Below are 18,552 nucleotides of genomic sequence, written 5' to 3'. Positions count from 1 at the left end.
AAGGGGGGGCAGGAGGTGATGTGTTACTGCACTACATCTTGCATGCTTATTATCCATTAATATTTATTGAAGTATGAGCTTGCAGTGGTATCTATGTAATGTTCATTGTATATGATGAAACGTTTGTTTAAATGATATAGACAAAATAAAGTCTTTTTAAAATTCACTCAGGTGTTTACACATTATTTAATAAGTAAATAACCATATAAGTTTCCAGTGGCTGTAACAGTTTTGAGATCACCTGGTTCTCAATAGTCCTATGCTCGAAGCACTACATGGTCCTGCCTCATTAATATGACCATTGTCTGTACTTGATGCCCAAAATGCAATAACCACTCACAGATGGCTGGTAAAAGCACTAGCAATGGAGGGTATATAAATGCGTCTGGGGAAGCAGGAAACAGTGAAGCTGGGTCATTATGCGGAAGTGGAGTAATTTATCTAATGTCCAAAAGGGCATGATCATTGGCTTTTGGATCTAGGTTGGGAACATTTCTGAAACAGCTATGTTCATAAACTGCATGCTGCTGTATTTAAAGTACACAATGCAAGGCAAAATGGCACTATCCAAAACCGACACTGAGGCCACTGTGCAGCACCACTGGCCTTAGATGACAGGGGTCAACAATGGCCATGTAGATGTATAGGGGTGTAAGATGTCCAACTGACCACCCAGATGGACCAATGGGTTACCAACAGCATCTCCTCAACATCCGTTCAGTGAATGCTGCTGTGTATGGGCCTTTGCTGCAGGCACCTGGTTCACCCATCCATTCTGACTGCAGTTCAGTGCCGACGAAGCTCAGAATCTGCATGTTGATACCACAACTGGACGCCTGCTGAGTGTTGACAGATGGCCTTTTCAGATGAATCAGATTTTCTCCTCCATTGGACAAATAGGCATTGGTGTGTATGGTTCTGCAACAATGCCTTTTAAAGGCCCAGGTCAGAAGAAGCAGCATGATGGTCTGGGGAATGTGTTCATGGCATTCTCTTGTCATCTTTACAAACGTCAATTCATATGTCTGATCTGAAGGGAACAGTCCATACAGTGTTTATGTATTAAGAAAGATTTGCAAAGAGAAGTTAAATGTATTGTTCCTGAAGAATATACTGCAAACATCTTTGAAGAGGCTTTTCATATTTATTTCAAAGGATTTGTTATTGTGTTAAGCCAAATAACATGTTATGTCACATAACTTGTTAAGCTATATAATTTTCAGCATTACTTCTTACTATAGCACCTGGAGCAGATGTAGTCCATAAAACTTTACAGCCATGGTCAAGATATGCTGTGACTGAACCTATTGCATATTAAAATCAGTGCTCAAATTGGGTTCCATAAACTCTGAGAACAGAACTCAAGATTCAAAGAAAATCCATTTCATTTGAAATTTTGGAGCAGTTTAAGGCCAATGGAGAGGCCTCTCAGTCACACATTATTGCAGGTGATTGTGTATGTTCTTTAAATGACCTACACATATAAATAAATATTCACATCATCCCCATGCAGAAAAGATATTGAAGGAAGTATGATGATGTCAATGACAACAGAAAATTGAAACACAAAACTATCAATTTTTTATGTACTTCATCTGTTTTTTTTCCCCTCTAATCTCAGTATCTGTCAGTCTTTTGAGCTGGTGTGATGAAGACACATGTAATTGTGCTCTCTCAGTGTTGTGTTAAGTAAAAGTTATAATATGCAGAAGTTGAAGTTTTCATTCTACTACTGAGCTACATCCTAATTTCCTTCTCCAGATGTGCATGAGAACTTGCATTTTTAAATGAACATTTTCAGAGACGAAGTCAACACGAAAGGAAAATAGTCACCACAGCCACACCAGCATTGTTGTACATCATTGGGAAGAAAAGATAAATACCAAGCCACAAACTGAAGCTAAAAGGAATTAACACTGAATAAATGTTCCAGACCTGACACAATATTGTTAACATGCATGCACTTATACTTGCGCATGTTTCTGGGCAGATAATTTTTGGTGCGGCTAAATGATAATTACTTCAGCTTTGGATAATTCACATTATCTCTCTCCCCAACCATGACATGATGAAATATGGATGCATCACTTTCAGCCAGAAACAAAAGGGCAGTCACTGGAGTGTCTCCACCCACAAGTATCAAAAAAGTAAAAATTCAAGGCAGCTTTCTCTGGTGGCAAAGTCATGATGACAGTCCTTTGGAATGGTTGATGGTGTCATTCTCATGGATTTGTTGCTAAAAGGGTCAAACATACATTCAGAATATATATGAAGAATCTGAACAAACTCAAGAACCATTTCCAGTTTGTTTGGTCTGACAAGAAGGCAAAAGAAATCTTCCTTTAACATGACAATGCCCCCCTCCCCCCACCCCCACCCCCCACACACACAAGTCTCTGAACAAAGGAACACACAAACTAATGTAGTTCATCTACATCTTCATCTACATTTATACTCTGCAAAGCACTTTGAGGTGCATGGCAGAGAGTACATCCCATTGTACCAGTTATTAGGGTTATTCCTGTTCCATTCACTTATGGATCATGGAGTGAATGATTGTTTGAATGCCTCTGTGCATGCACTAATTGTTCTAATCTTATACTTATGATCCCTGTGTGACCAATATGTAGGGGGTTGCAGTATATCCCTTGAGTAAACATTTAAAGCTGGCTCTTGAAACTTTGTTAATAGACTTTCTTGGGGTAATATGTGTCTATCTTCAAGAGTCTACCATTTCAGTTTCTTCAGTATTTCTGTGACACTCTCCCATGGATTACACTAAGCTGTGACATTCATGCTGTTCTTCTCTGTATATGTTCAATATCCTCTATTAGTCCTATTTGGTATGGGTCCCACACACTTGAGCAATATTCCAGGATGGGCCACACAAGTGATTTGCAAGCAATCTCTTTAGTAGAGTGATTGCACTTCCCCAATATTCTACCAAAAACTGAAGTCTATCATCTGCTTTACACATGACACAACCTACGAGATCATTCCATTTCATATCCCTACAAAGTGTGATGCCCATGTATTTGTATGAGTTGGCCAATTCCAACAGTCACTCATTATAGCCAGAGGATATTACATTTTTTTTGTTTTGTGAAATGCACAATTTTACATTTCTGAACATTTAGAGCAAGCTGCCAATCTCTGCACCACGTTCAGATCTTATCAAGATCAGATCGAATATTTATGCAGCTTCTCTCAGTACTTCATTATAGATAACTGCATCATCTGCAAAAAGCCTGATTTTACTATTAATATTGTCTGCAATATCATTAATATACAACATGAACTGAAAAGGTCCCAACACACTCTCCTGGGGGCAGCTGAAATTACTTCTACACCTCATGATAACTCTCCATCCAAGATAACATGCTGTGTTCTTCTACCAAAAAGCCCTCAATACAGTCACAAATTTCACTTGATACACCATATGATTGCACTTTTGACAATAAGGATAGGTTCATTACAGAGTCAAATGCTTTTTGGAAATTGAGAAACACTGCAACTACCTGGTTCCCTTGGTCCAAGTATATCATGTGAGAAACGTGCGAGTTGGGTTTCACATGATCGATATTTTAAAAAACCATGCTAGTTGGCATTGAGGAGGTCATGCTCTTCAAGATAACTCATTGTGTTTGAGCTCAGAATATGTTCTAAGATTCTACAACAAATTGATGTCATGGATACTGGACGGTAGTTCTGAGGATCACTTCTACTAGCCTTCTTGTATATGGAGACAACTTCTGCCTTTTTCCGAGAACTGGGCATGGTTTTTTGTTCAAGGGATCTATGATAGATTATAGTGAGAAGAGGGGCTAACTCAGCTATGAATTCTGTTATATCCTAGCCAGTAATGCCACCTGAGCCCGCTGCCAAAAGGTTGGCAGCATCAAAGTCCGGACGCCGTCCGCATAAGCAGCGCCAGCGAGACAGGAAATCGCCGCAAGTCTGCGCGCGCCACCGCTGGCTTCTGGTTTCTTAAGGGCTGGAGTCGCGAGCGCTAGGACAGTTCTGTATTCGCCGCTCAGTTGTATACTCGCCACCGAATTGTGTACTTGCTAGTCAGTTGTGTGTTCATCGCAGCAGAGTTGTTGTTTGTCGTCAGCTGACGCTGACCTAGCCGCTCCGACTCGAACTAGACAGATTTCTGTAGACACGGAGTTCACTACTGTTTCTGTATCTTCGTTAATAAAGATAAGTACCGACTTTTATTTAATCAGAGTGTTTGGGTTTTCATCTTTCTGTTCACTGTTCCAGCGGACCGGTCGGCCCGCTATTAAAAGTGTGGCGGTGACTTCGTAAGCCGTTTCTACAGCGAATTGCTTGTCGCTACGAACGCCGCCACAAAACTGGCGACAAGGACTTCCGAACTCGTGTGCAGGGCTGGTTCAACTTGTTTCTGGTTATACTAATTATAGCGATAAAATTTTGGGGGCTGGTTTAATTTGTGTTCACTATGTCTGCCGACTTACAACAGTTGATCTTGTTACAGAGTCAGCAAATACAAAGTCTGGTGGAAGCAATTGCCCAACAAGCAACTAATCCTCCAACACAAATGGAACAAGCAAAGGCAGCACCACCTTTCCGTGCTTTTGATGCATCACGAGAAGAATGGCGAGAATATTTCGCGCAGTTGCAGGCGCACATGACAGTCTACAAAATCACAGGTACTGAGCGGCAGCTTTATTTAATTTCCACTGCAGGCGTGGAAGTCTATCGACTACTTTGTAAGTTGTTCCCGGAATCCCAGCCAGAAGCTTTAGACTATGACGTTGTTGTTAACAAGCTTGCTGAGTATTTCGAGTCGCGAGTTCATGTGGCAGCAGCCAGATTCAAGTTCTTCAGATTAAAGAAACTGCCACATCAATCTAATAAACAGTGGTTAACAGATTTACGGGGCCTCACCCGTCAGTGCCGATTTAATTGTGTGTGTGGAGCTTCCTACAGTGATGTCATGTTACGAGACGCTATTACTCAAAACATTGCAGATTCTCGTATTCGTGCTGCTATCTTAAAGTTGCCTGACCCGTCATTAGCAACTGTGATGAACATCATTGAAGCCCAAGATACTTTTGACTATGCTGAGTGTGAGTTAGATCAGCCATGTATTTCTCAAATTGCCTGTGCTAAGCGAGTTATGTCACGCCCGCGGCCCCACCGGCAGAGTCAGACTGTAAACACTAGCCGGCCGCGTCATGTTAAACACATTCGTCAGCCGCGTGTGCAAAATGATAGAGTTAAGTCTTGCCCTAAGTGTGTTCTTGCTCATCCTCGTGAACGTTGCCCGTTGAGAAACGCGGTTTGTCACTTTTGTCAAAGGAAAGGACACATCTAGACTGTTTGTTTGCGTAAACGCAAGAACAATTCTAGTGCTGCCCAGCCCATGGATATTCATGTTCTTCAAAGCCAGCCCGCCCAGAAGGTCGCGTTTAAAGACTCTTCCACGGTTCGTGTGGGTAATAAACTTGTTCGCAATAAGCCACCCACCCAGCCCTCTGCTATGCGACCCAAGCGTAATTCAAACGCTGTAAAACGTAATGTACAGACTGCAAGTGAAGCGGGAGTTGTTGTTCCACCCGCCCAACCCACGAGTTGTCGTAAGCAGCGAACACCCGCTAAACGCGCTGATTTTGTGTCTTCCGCCTCCACTGCACCGATCCAGAGACAGTGTAATAAACTATTTGTGAAGCTACGCATTCAGGATAAGACCTTCAATTTTCAATTAGACACTGGTGCGTCTGTGACTCTCATAAATAGTGCTACGTATGCGGCTATCGGCCGCCCTAAACTTTCAGCGGCAAAACATTCTTTGGCTACTTATAGTGGAGAACAAATTCCTGTGTTAGGTGTATGTAGCGTGCCAGCCACATTACGTGGCAATACAAAAACAGTTTCATTCACAGTTCTCCGCGCTACAGACAGTGTAAACATTTTCGGATTAGACTGTTTTGACTTGTTTGGCCTGTCTATCCAAGACAATGTGTTGCAAATTAATTCTGTTGTTGTTCCTCCAGACAGCATAACCGATTTGTGTAAACGATACAGTGACATATTTAAAGACGAACTAGGTTGTGCTGCGAACTTTGCCGCTCATATTACGTTAAAAGATAATGCTCAGCCTCGATTTTGTCGTGCTCGTCCAGTGCCTCACGCCCTCCGGGCACCTGTAGAAGATGAACTTTGTCGTTGGCAAAACAACGGTGTTATTCAACCCATTTCAGCGAGCCAGTGGCTTTCTCCCTTAGTTATTATAAAGAAACCGTCTGGCAAGTTATGTTTGTGTGCTGATTTTAAGTCGACAGTTAATCCTCAGACTGTCATTGATTCTTTTCCTTTGCCTAGACCGGACGAGCTGATGGATAAGTTAGGGGAAGCTCGTTTCTTTTCCAAAATTGATCTCCATGAAGCATATTTGCAATTGCCCCTCGACGAGCAATCACAACAGTATTTTGTAATAAACACGTCATTGGGGTTGTTCCGTTTTCTGCGTTTGCCTTTTTGTTGTGCGTCAGCTCCAGCTGTTTTTCAGCGTTTTTTATCACAACTTCTGGCTAATGTGCCATCGTGTTGCAACTATTTAGACGATATTGTTGTGTCCGGTCGGACGCCTGCTGAACATTTCCGTAATTTGGAGTGTTTGTTTACAGTGTTGTCTCAAGCAGGCCTACGTTGCAACATCGATAAATGTTCATTTTTCCTTACGGAGATGGAGTATCTGGGACATGTTATTAATGCTCAAGGCATTCATCCCTCCCAGTCACATTTAGCAGCTATTCGTGATTTTCCCGCCCCTCGCAATCTGCAGGAATTGCAAGCAGTTCTTGGCAAATTGACATATTATATTAGGTTTATACCTAATGCATCACAGATTGCTGCATTGTTGCATCGTCTCCGCCGTAAGAATGTTCCGTTTGTGTGGTCAGCTGATTGCCAATCAGCCTTTCAGCAGCTTAAAGAGGCTTTATTGAATGATCGTTGTCTGGTCCATTACGACCCTAACAAGCCTCTGGTGTTAGCTTGTGATGCCTCTTCTTTCGGCCTCGGTGCTGTGTTGTCTCACCGAGTCGGTAACACCGAACGTCCTATTGCGTTCGCATCTAAATTGCTAAACAAAGCTCAGTGTAATTATAGCCAATTGGACAAGGAAGCGTTGGCTATTGTGTTTGGTGTCACAAAATTCCATCACTACCTCTATGGTAGACCATTCTATTTAGTAACAGATCACAAGCCCCTGACGTCACTGTTTCATCCGTCTAAACCAGTTCCTCAGCGGACAGCTCAGAGACTACAACATTGGGCTCTTTTGTTATCACAATACCAGTATGAGATACTGTATCGCCCTACAGCTCAGCATGCAAACGCTGACGCGCTTTCTAGATTGCCGATTGCTGCGGATGATGTCTTCGATTCCTCTGACGACTCTTGCCATCAGATTGACGCCGATGAGCATCAATCCCTCCGGGATTTTCCGATTGATTATCCTCAGGTGGCACGTGAGACAGTTACGGATCCTCATCTGAGTTTACTATTACGTTTTGTTCAACGTGGTTGGCCGTCCAAGGCAAAGGACATATCGGATCCTGTGGTTCGTCGCTATTATCCGCAACGTCATCTGTTGTCTGTTTCGCACGGAATTTTGCTGTTACGCACCGAGAATGACCAGCTTCGTGTAGTGGTTCCCCAAGTGCTCCAATCCAAGGTCCTCGACTTGTTGCATCAAGGTCATTGGGGAGTGGTCCGCACCAAGCAGCTTGCCCGCCGTCATTGTACATGGATCGGCATTGATAAGCAGATTACGCAGATGTCTACAGATTGTTCGACGTGTGCCGAACACCAAGCTGCTCCGCCTCAACGCTATTTTGAGTGGGCACGCCCTGCCGGTCCCTGGCAGCGAGTACATATTGATTTCGCTGGTCCATATTGGAATTCTCGTTGGCTCATCGTGATAGATGCATTTAGTAATTTTCCGTTTGTTGTGCCCATGCATTCTACAACGTCTGCACAAACTATACAGCCCTTGACTTCAATTTTTTGTATTGAGGGTCTTCCAGAAGTTTTAGTGTCTGACAATGGTCCACAATTTACCTCTGCTGAATTTGAAAGTTTTTGGTCTGCCAATGGCATTCGCCATGTTCTTACTCCGCCGTTCCACCCTCAATCGAATGGTGCAGCGGAACGTTTTGTACGCACATTCAAGGATCATATGGACCGCCTTCGTGCTACGCACTCTCGTCAGCGGGCCCTCATCACGTTCCTGTCGTCGTACCGGACCACGCCACGTGACGGCCCTTCACCTGCGGAGCTTCTCCACGGCCGTTGTCATCACACCCTACTACGGTTGTTGCACCCCCCGGATCGACCTGCCGCTTCTGCGCATCGCACGCGTTTTCAGCGCAACGACGCCGTTTTTTTCAGAGTTTATCACGGTCGCCGGCGTTGGGAATGTGGTACCGTGATCAGTGTCCAGGGTCGCGGTTTTTATACTGTTCAAGGTGCTACTGGGGTGCACAGGAGGCATCAGAACCAGTTGCACCGTGCTGGCCGCCCAGATTCTGCCGCTCGTTCTTTGTCCACAGATTTGGTACGCGGCGGGTTCCAGCCGCGCCTTCCGACTTCGCTGCCGCCCCCAGGGCAGCAGCAGCAGCCGTCGCCGCTACCTCGCCGACAGCCCGTCCCGTTGATGCCCCCCGTGCAGCTTCATCCGGGAGCGCCCCAGGTGGTCGCTCCGGCGCCTGCGATCCCTCTTCAGTCGCCACTGCCTTGGGAGCTGATGGACGTCGACCCCTCAGCCGGGCCGCCTTCCCAAGCGGTGGCTGTGCAGCCTGTCCTGCAGCCGCTTTCCTTGGGCACCCCCAAGGAGTCTGACACCGCAGCGCCTTGTCCAGCGCCCACTCAGCAGCCGTCGACGCAGGGTCAGGAGACGCTGCCTCTCTTCGTGGGTCCCGACGCCCCGTCGCGTCCAGTACCAGAAGCTGCGCCCATGGTCACAGGCGTGCTCCCTGACCTCGGTTTTCAGTCGGTGTTTCCCGAGGCCCCGCGCAGCCAATTCTGGGGTGCGGACCGGGGACTGCCACCGACAACCGTCTCCGCCCCGGTCTCTACTGCTACACCTGCGGCCAGACCCCTCCCCCGCCGTCGATGCTCGCCACGTCATTATTCAACGACGGTGCGGCGATTTGGGGGGGAGGAGTGTTATATCCTAGCCAGTAATGCCACCCGAGCCCGCTGCCAAAAGGTTGGCAGCATCAAAGTCCAGACGCCGTCCGCATAAGCAGCGCCAGCGAGACAGGAAATCGCCGCAAGTCTGCGCGCGCCACCGCTGGCTTCTGGTTTCTTAAGCGCTGGAGTCGCGAGCGCTAGGACAGTTCTGTATTCGCCGCTCAGTTGTATACTCGCCACCGAATTGTGTACTTGCTAGTCAGTTGTGTGTTCATCGCAGCAGAGTTGTTGTTTGTCGTCAGCCGACACTGACCTAGCCGCTCCGACTCGAACTAGACAGATTTCTGTAGACACGGAGTTCACTACTGTTTCTGTATCTTCGTTAATAAAGATAAGTACCGACTTTTATTTAATCAGAGTGTTTGGGTTTTCATCTTTCTGTTCGCTGTTCCAGCGGACCGGTCGGCCCGCTATTAAAAGTGTGGCGGTGACTTCGTAAGCCGTTTCTACAGCGAATTGCTTGTCGCTATGAACGCCGCCACAAAAAATTCAATATAGAATATGGCCCCATCAGGGCCTGGAGCTTTTATCAATTTTAATGATTTGAGCTGTTTCTCAACACTACTGACACTAATACTTATTTCATTCGTCTTTTCAGTGGTACAAGGAATAAATTGGGATAAGTCTTCTGGGTTTTCCTTTGTAAAGAAACATTTGAAAAGAGAGTTCAGCATTTCAGCTTTTGCTTAGCTACCCTCAATTTTGGTTTCTGTTTTATTTGCTATGAATTGGACACTCATTTTGGTGCCACTAACAGCCTTTACATATGAACAGAATTTCTTTGTATTTTGTGAAATGTCATTTGACTGTATTCTGCTATGGTAGCCATTGAAGACCTCACACATTGTTCTCTTGTCAGAAAAATGCATTTCATTCAGCATCTCTCTTTCTACAGCCCTATGCTTTGTTTTACACCTATTATGCAGTAATCTCTGTTTCTTAAGAAGTTTGCATACAGTGACTGTATACCATGGAGGTTCCCTCCCATTATGAACTGTTCTACTGGGTACATATCTACCCAATGTGTGGTCAACTATTCTTTTATACTTAGCCATAGTTTCTCTACATGCTCCTGACCTGTGCTGAAAGTTTTGAGTTCCTCACTGAGATAAGACATTACTGATTTTTTTTCTGGTTTACTGAACATATATGTCTTTCTGCTTGTTTTAGTTGTCCTTTGCATTTTGATAATGATTGTTGCCACACCTGCATCATGGTCCCTGACACCAGTTTCCATGTTGACTTCCCCAAATTACGTCAGGTCTATTTGTTGCCATTAGATCCAATATATTTCCATCCTGAGTGGGGTTCCAAACTATCTCTTCTAGGTAGTTTTCAGAGAAGGCATTTACTAAAGTTTCACAGTACGTCTTATCACGCACACCACTATGAAAACTGTAATTTTCCCAATTAATTGTTGGATGATTTAAGTCTCCACCAATGATTATAGTATGATTGGGGAACTTACGTACAAGTGAATGAGGTTTTCTCTGAAGTTTTTGGTTACATCAGGAGGTAAGTCTGGTGGGCTTTAGAAGCATTCAATTACCATTTCATGCCCACTCCTGATACTGAGTCTTGCCCAAACAATATCATATGCAGCTTCAATTTCTGTCTCAGTGGATCTGAGTTTTCTATTTACTGTGACAAATACATCACCTTCATTTCCCATTTGCCTATCCTTTCAATATACACTTAAATTTTCCCCAAAAATCTCATTGCTGTCAATTTCAGGCATCAAGCAGCTTTCTATACCCAGTATCATGCAAACTTCACTGCTCCATGAGCGCTTCAAACTCTAGCACTTTGTTATGAATGATTCTGCAGTTTACCATTAGGATTTTAAGACTCTGATCTGTGGAAGACATTTCTTTTGATTTTATACTGATATTTCTGGGTTTCATGCAGCCATCATTATGCGGATTGGATGTAGAGTCACCTAATCTAAAAAAAACATTTGTGTGCACCCCAAACACAATCAGCTACCTGAGTAGCAGTCTCTGATACGTAGTGTACACATGACCTATTTAGAGGGACCCTACAGTTCTCAACCGTATGGCACAAGTTCAGGAAGTCTCAGCCTATGGTCTTTTCAACCTTCTCTGGCAGTCGCTGGAATGACCCAAGGCATCACTACTTCATCCACCCACCCTACAGCCCAAACCTGGTGCCCTGTGACTTTCACTTAAGTATTCTCTATATGGGACACATTTTCAAGGTAAACGCAAATGTTGTGTGACTAGGGCTTCCTGTCAGGTTTCAAGGTGATGAGAGTGTAATTCATGCATTGAAAACATGGCTATGAGCACAGGAAAAGAGTTCTTATCAACAGGGAATTAATGATTTTACGCAACAGTGGTGTCATACAATAGAACATAATGGAGACTGCACAGAAAAATTGTAGATGTGGAAAAAACATTGGTGCTACTGTCACCAAATTTGAACCATTAAGAATAAATGTGTTATGAGAAAAAAAAGGGATATTATTTACTCAATGACCCTCATGCAATGTACTATCATATACTATTGCTGTTGTTGCTCTGATGGTTTATCAAAAAAATTTACAGTGTAAAACATTGTAGGAATATAGTTGCAAACATTAGATACACCTCACAAACTCAATGGTTTTATTATAAATGATGGCCATGCAATTCAATACATTAAATTTAATTTGTTTACTAATGTTCTCTCTTATCTCAAAAGCACTCAAATCTATCTTTTCTATGAGAGAATTCCTACTGGTAATAACATTTTCAATATTACACATCATCATCATCCTCATCGTATTTGACTGAAGAACTGTCAGCATAATCACTAAAAGCAAAAAGCTGCTCTGTACTATATTTGCAAATATCTAATAGGAGATATCTTACAGGCCATCTGAACTTGTCAGTTCAGTACTTTGCGTGACACTGCTGTAATGCTACTGAGATGCTGATGTGCATCCCAAATGGTTCCTATTGTGTTTAGTATCTTGTGGCATCAAAGCTGTGGCATGACTTTTGTCATCATCAAAGATATTTCTGTGTGTTGTTGTGGTAATTCAGTCACTTATCTTAATACAAATAAGTTTCACATAATAAGAGCCATTATATCATAATCTGTGAAACAGAAAACAACTTCTGTACCACAAACTATCAAAAAATCTAAATTTTGATGGCTATCCTAAATCAATAGTCCAGGTACAATGTACAAGCCAGAAATCTAGGTCACAACAGTCTACTTAAAAATGTATGTTACTTTCCTGCAAATTCCTGTCATTGGATAAATGTCTCAAAATCTGTAATAATTATTTATTATATTATTTATTTATTTATTATAAGTTAATCCTAAAGCAATCACTTGTCACTTTCTTTCTCTGATAATACTTACGCATTATTAAACTGGTCTTTCAGAGGAGAACCTTGTTGCACAGCTATGGCATAAGGTTTGCGTGAAAATTCCTCACCAACCATCTGCAGGTCACAATTTGTCAAAACCTGATAGCGTATATCAGTTGCATCACCTGGTAATCAAGAATTTGAGTTAAAAATATGTATTGAAATGACAAATAGTGACTCATCACAATGTTTGTTTTTCTTTTTAAATTTTTTTTGGTGCAAGTAGATATGGTAAGATATTATTGGAGTTTCTTGAAGATATTGTGGCAACAGAGAAGTGCAAAACTTCCTACAGGAATGAGAAAGAAGTATTTAAGAAGATACAGAAATTAAGGCAGTGGACAGGGACAAGATGGAACTAATTGCATTTTGTATGAAAAAAATAATAAATTAGAATGAATAAGGCTCTAATCTAGCAACCAACAGAGAGAAAATAATAAAAAATGTCAGTTTTAGGTTGTTTGGGTAGTGAAGTGATATTTCCAGTTGAGGTTCCGGGTGAATGAGAGGAGGCCCCCAAATACTAGACCCAGTGTTGAACCCTGTCTAGAACAATTCCGACCGCCTTCTCAAAGGGATCCTCCTCCCCTCCCCCAAAACCATCCCTTGCAGACATTTCAGGAATTCCTCACATCCACTGTTGCCTCCCAGTCCTTCTTGAAGAACACCCCAACATCATCCCAGCTGAATCCTGTGCCATTAAGGAGCTGAAAACAGACCGCTCTATTGTCATCCTCCCGGCGGATAAAGGCTCCACAACTGTGGTACTTGACCATGTGGAGTATGTGGCAGAAGGACTACGTCAACTCTCCGACACCTCAACCTACAAAGCTGTTACCCAGGATCCCATTCCCTCCATCCAGACTGAGCTGCAGAAAATCCTAAAAATCCAAGGTCCCTCACAAGGCCTCACAACGGATTCCATAGACTTATTCACTCCACCTGAGCCCCGTACTCCTACCTTCTACATATTACCCAAAATCCACAAAGAGAACCATCGTGGCTGTCCCATTGTAGCAGGCTTCAAAGCCCCAACAGAACATATCTCAGCTCTGGTAGACCAACACCTCCAACCTATCACCCGCACACTCCCATCCTACATCAAAGACACAAACCACCTCCTAGAACGCCTCAAATCCATTCCCACTTCTCTCCCACCTGAAACCTTTCTTGTCACCATAGATGCTACATCCCTTTACACAAACATCCCACATACCCATGGTCTCTCTGCCCTTGAGCACTACCTCTCCCAATGCCCACCCGAAGATCTTCCAAAAGCCTCGTTCCTTATCGTGCTTACCAACTTCATCCTAACCCATAATTCCTTCACTTTTGAAGGCCAGACCTACAAACAAATCAGGGGAACAGCCATGGGAACCAGGATGGCTCCATCCTATGCTAACCTCTTCATGGGCCGCATGGAGGAGGCTTTCCTGAAGACCCAACAACTGATTCCCCTGGCCTGGTATAGGTTTATAGATGACATCTTTGTGGTCTGGGCTCATGGTGAAGAAACACTCCTTAATTTCCTCCATAACCTCAACTCCTTTTAGAATCTGAATTTCACCTGGTCCTTCTCCAAAACCCAAGCCACCTTCCTGGATGTTGACCTTCATCTTGTTGAAGCTCACATCCACACCTCTGTCCATATCAAACCCACAAACAAACAACAGTACCTTCACTTTGACAGCTGCCATCCATTCCACATCAAACGTTCCCTTCCCTACAGCCTAGGTATTCGTGGCAAACGTATCTGCTCTAGTGATGAATCCCTCAACAATTACACCAATAACCTGACCAGTGCTTTCCTCTCCCGCAACTACCCTGCAGACCTTGTCCACAAACAGATCTCCCGAGCAATACATTCCTCCCCGTCCAACAACAATGTTCCTAGCCCCAGACCACACAGAAGTACCCCCTTGTCACCCAATATTATCCTGGCCTTGAATACATCAACAAATTACTCCACCAGGGATATGACTTTCTCAAGTCAACCCCTGAAATGAGATCATCCCTTGACAAAGTTCTCCCCACACCACCCAGAGTTGCCTTTTGTTGCCCCCCCCTAACCTCCGTAAAGTCCTTGTTAAACCCTACAATATTCCCAGACTACCTTCTCTACCCAGCGGTTCCTACCCCTGTAACCGACCTCGCTGCAAAACCTGCCCCATGCATCCCCCCACAACCACCTACTCCAGCCCCGCTACTGGTAAAACATACACAATGCAAGGCAGGGTCACGTGTGAAACAACACATGTCATTTATCAGCTGACATGCCTGCACTGCACAGCCTTTTACATCGCTATGACAACAACCAAACTGGCTGAGTGCATGAACGGACACAGACAAACTGTCCGCCTAAGAGATGTCCAATACCCAGTAGCAGAGCATGCCCTCCAGCATAATTCTAGGGACCTAGGAACCTGCTACACCGTGTGTGCCATTTGGCTTCTCCCACCCAACACTAGTCCCTCTGAACAGTGGAGATGGGAACTTGCACTCCAACACATCCTTTCATCCCGCCATCCCCCTGGACTGAACCTACATTAAACAACCTCACTCCCATTTACTCTTCAGTCTTCTCCTCTTTCCCTTTCGTCTTTAGCCATTCACGCATCTTTTCATCCTACATAGTTGTGTTTATCTTTATACTGTATACCTCTTTACTTCTGTATGCATCCTCTTTGGTTTGAAGCTGGCACAGTACTTACAGTAGAATATCTTTGGCTTCCCCCTGACAACCATGCCTCCATCCTTGCTACCCTCCCTGTTTTCCTTTCCCTGTTGCTTCATAACCTGGGGTGTGAGTAACTGAATCCACTTTCCCTTCTTCCCTTTCTTTCCCCTCTCTCCTCCCTGATGAAGGAACATTTGTTCTGAAAGCTAGGAACGTAAATTTTCGGTTCTGTTTTTTGTGTATCTATCGGCTGTACTGAGCTGAGGTAAGTACTGGACAGCCCCTCTATCTCTTTGTTAGTATTTGTTTCACATCTTTATATGAGATTTTCCATTAATCATTTACATCACACTATTTTGACAGACACGATCCTGTTGCAGGCTTATCCAGCCAATTAATGGGGCACCTAATTCAACATGTAAATCAAATCATGATCAATTTGTTTTTCATGCACCTGAAATACTGTCACAGATTATAATCACAACAAATATGAGAAAAAATTATTGTACTGACTGAGTATTGAACCTCGAATATTTTTATTTATACTCTCCAAATTACCTGAATGGGCAGTAAGTCATTACAGTGAACTCATGATACAATGACCACAGGAGACTGCAGTTTTTGATAGCTGTTATTGAAAGTCACATATCAGGCTCTAGGCTTCACTAACAGGAGCAAGTATCGGGATGCAGACTTGACTAACAGTGTCACTGCTGTTAAATATATTTCTGGGCACTCTGCTTGTCAGTCCATAATTTTTTTTTTTTATTATTTTGTTTATAATTGAGTTTCATGGATCCTTGATATGAGTATATTGATAGGAAGTAGAATGTGTCAGATTACTACAGTAATAACCATATGTAAATGATCTTGAGGCTTACATTTTAAATAACATGCAAACAAATATGTAGGACTCGTGTGTTAAAATAACAACATGAATTACAGTAGTAATAATGGTTACACAAATAAATCATAAGATTTATGTTCTAATTCACATAAAAAGCTTCCTGTGAATGATTGATATACTAGTGCTACACAATCATTTGTTATAGGAATGCTTAAAATAAAACACATTTCACTAATTATTACATATTGACAAAAACTTCCTGTAAATAACTGTAAAGAGGAGAAAGAACTATTCAAAAGATAAAGTTTCAGCTGTTTTTTGAATTTAGTCTTATCTCCAAGGACTGATTTAACATGAACTGGAAGTTTATTGCATGCTTTTATGCTTGAATAATGTGCTCCTTTCAGTACCATGCTAAGATTTTATACATCTTTGTGAAGATCATGTGTTCTCCTTGTATCATGATCATGATAGTCACTCTTTGTTCTGTAAATTTATGACTATTGTTCACAAAGCACTTAGTGAAAGAATGTAGTGGCATGGCACAGTGTGCATCCCCAGTTGTTTGAAAAAATTTTTGTATGAGCATCTTGGAAATATCCAAATGAAATTGAATGAATGGTAAAGGCTGCCAAATTCAGTCTTTAACAAATATTGATTATATGAATTGACCAGTTTAGAGTGTTATTAACGTGTAGTCGCAGGAATATGGAAGACTGAACTCACAATATTTCTTTGTCACCACATTTTCTTTCAGTATTTTCCAGTACTTTGTTTGCTGTTTGAAACTGAAGGAACTAAATCTTCTTAACAATGAGGGACAGATCTTTGATGTGAACCAGTCTAGAACTTCTTTGAATATTGTGGTTACAGAGTTCTCTAAATTGCAGTTTGGTGCTTTGTCTGTCATAATGATTGTGTCATCTGCAAGTAAGGTGAAGTGCGCTTTTTGTGTCATACACCATGGCAAATCATTGATAAAGATGAAGAAAAGTGAGGGACCAAGCACCAAGCTGAGTGGTTCTTCACATTTCACTGTGCCCCAGTCAAATCATGCACATGCACATTGCAGAATTATTCAAAACTTCCTTCTACTTTCTAGGTATGATTCGACCTGCATCCCTACTTTACCATATAAGCTATAGTGCTCAGCCTCCTTAAGTAGAATGTTGTGACCTACACAGTCAAATGCTTTAAACAGATCACCCTAGATTCCAACTGATGACGTTTTATTGGTCATGTATTTGAAGAGTTGGGTGGCAAATGAGAAAACGGCATGTTCATTTGAAATAGCCTTTTGGAATACAAACTGATTTTTGTTAAGGATGTTATGTTTATTAAGGTGACCTATGATACCCTTGAACATAAGTTCCCCAAGGATTTTAGAAAGACTTGTTAGCAATGAGACTGGCCAGTAGTTGGAAACCTCAGCTTTATCACCTTTTCTGAACAGTGGCATAACAATTGCAGTTTTGAGTCTATTACGGACAGTACATTGATTTATAGACTCATTCAATATGTGACAGAGAAACTTTAAGAATAAATTTGTAGCAGAGCTTCAATACTTTCATAGCTATATCATCCACATGAATGGAATTTTAATTTTTCATTTGGTTTATTACTTTCTGATTGGTTGTAATATAGGGCATATGCATCTGACTAATTTTGTTCTGGACTTCTTTTTGAAGAAAGTTCTTGGCTTCAACAATAGATCCTTTACAACCAATTTGATCTGCTGCTGTCAAAAAATGGTTGTTAAAGATACTGTCAACTACATTACCTGCATCTACCATGCTTCCATTATGACTCACTTTGATACTGAAATTTTTCCTGTCTCCCTTTTGACAAACTTCCAAAGAGTTCTTGCTTTATTATTTGAGCTGTCAATTTGAGATTCAATAAACAAGTGCATTGATTTTTTAATTACATTCTTTAGGATGCTACATTATAATTTGTAGTGCTCTCTATTCTGACGTTTGTTAGAATTTCTGAATGAAACATATGGCATTCTCTTTGTTTTACATAATATTTTGATTCCCTTAGTGAACTATTGTCTCTTGCAATCATACAGGTTATCTTTTTTTCAAATTCAGGAATAGGTAAAATTTATCATTGGCATTTTCAGCCTTATATCCTGCAAATGTCTGCCAAAGGTTTCCAGATTCTCATTGCTGATTTGTCTAAAAGATCTTTCGATAAGACTACTCTTGTCAGCAGGGCTTATATCATGCACTTTTAACAGCTGCCCATCATGGCTGGAAAGGCCTTTTAAGATTTGTGTTATGTGTAGGTTATCAATATACCAATGGATTCACACATATAGGATGTTTCAAAATACTTTTGAAAAATTTGGTGACAGGTTATTTATACCAAAACAAGAAAAATATGTCCAGTAAACATGGGCTATAAAGTGCATATCT

General features: G+C 42.2%; 1 protein-coding gene across 2 annotated transcripts in view; it reads right to left on the bottom strand.

Moving 5' to 3' along the window:
- The window catches only part of LOC126480126 (ionotropic receptor 25a), a 417,221-nt gene that overhangs the window by 61,658 nt on the left and 337,011 nt on the right, over positions 1–18,552 (bottom strand). For both annotated transcript variants that reach the window (XM_050103840.1, XM_050103842.1), the window contains one exon: positions 12,601–12,733. In XM_050103840.1, the coding sequence (XP_049959797.1) occupies positions 12,601–12,733 (133 nt within the window). The remainder of the gene's footprint in view (positions 1–12,600; positions 12,734–18,552) is intronic.

This window comes from Schistocerca serialis, chromosome 1 (assembly GCF_023864345.2).
Source record: "Schistocerca serialis cubense isolate TAMUIC-IGC-003099 chromosome 1, iqSchSeri2.2, whole genome shotgun sequence".
NCBI lineage: Eukaryota > Metazoa > Arthropoda > Insecta > Orthoptera > Acrididae > Schistocerca > Schistocerca serialis.
The sequence above is the reverse complement of the archived record's forward strand: the minus strand, read 5'-3'. Positions and strand labels throughout refer to the sequence as shown.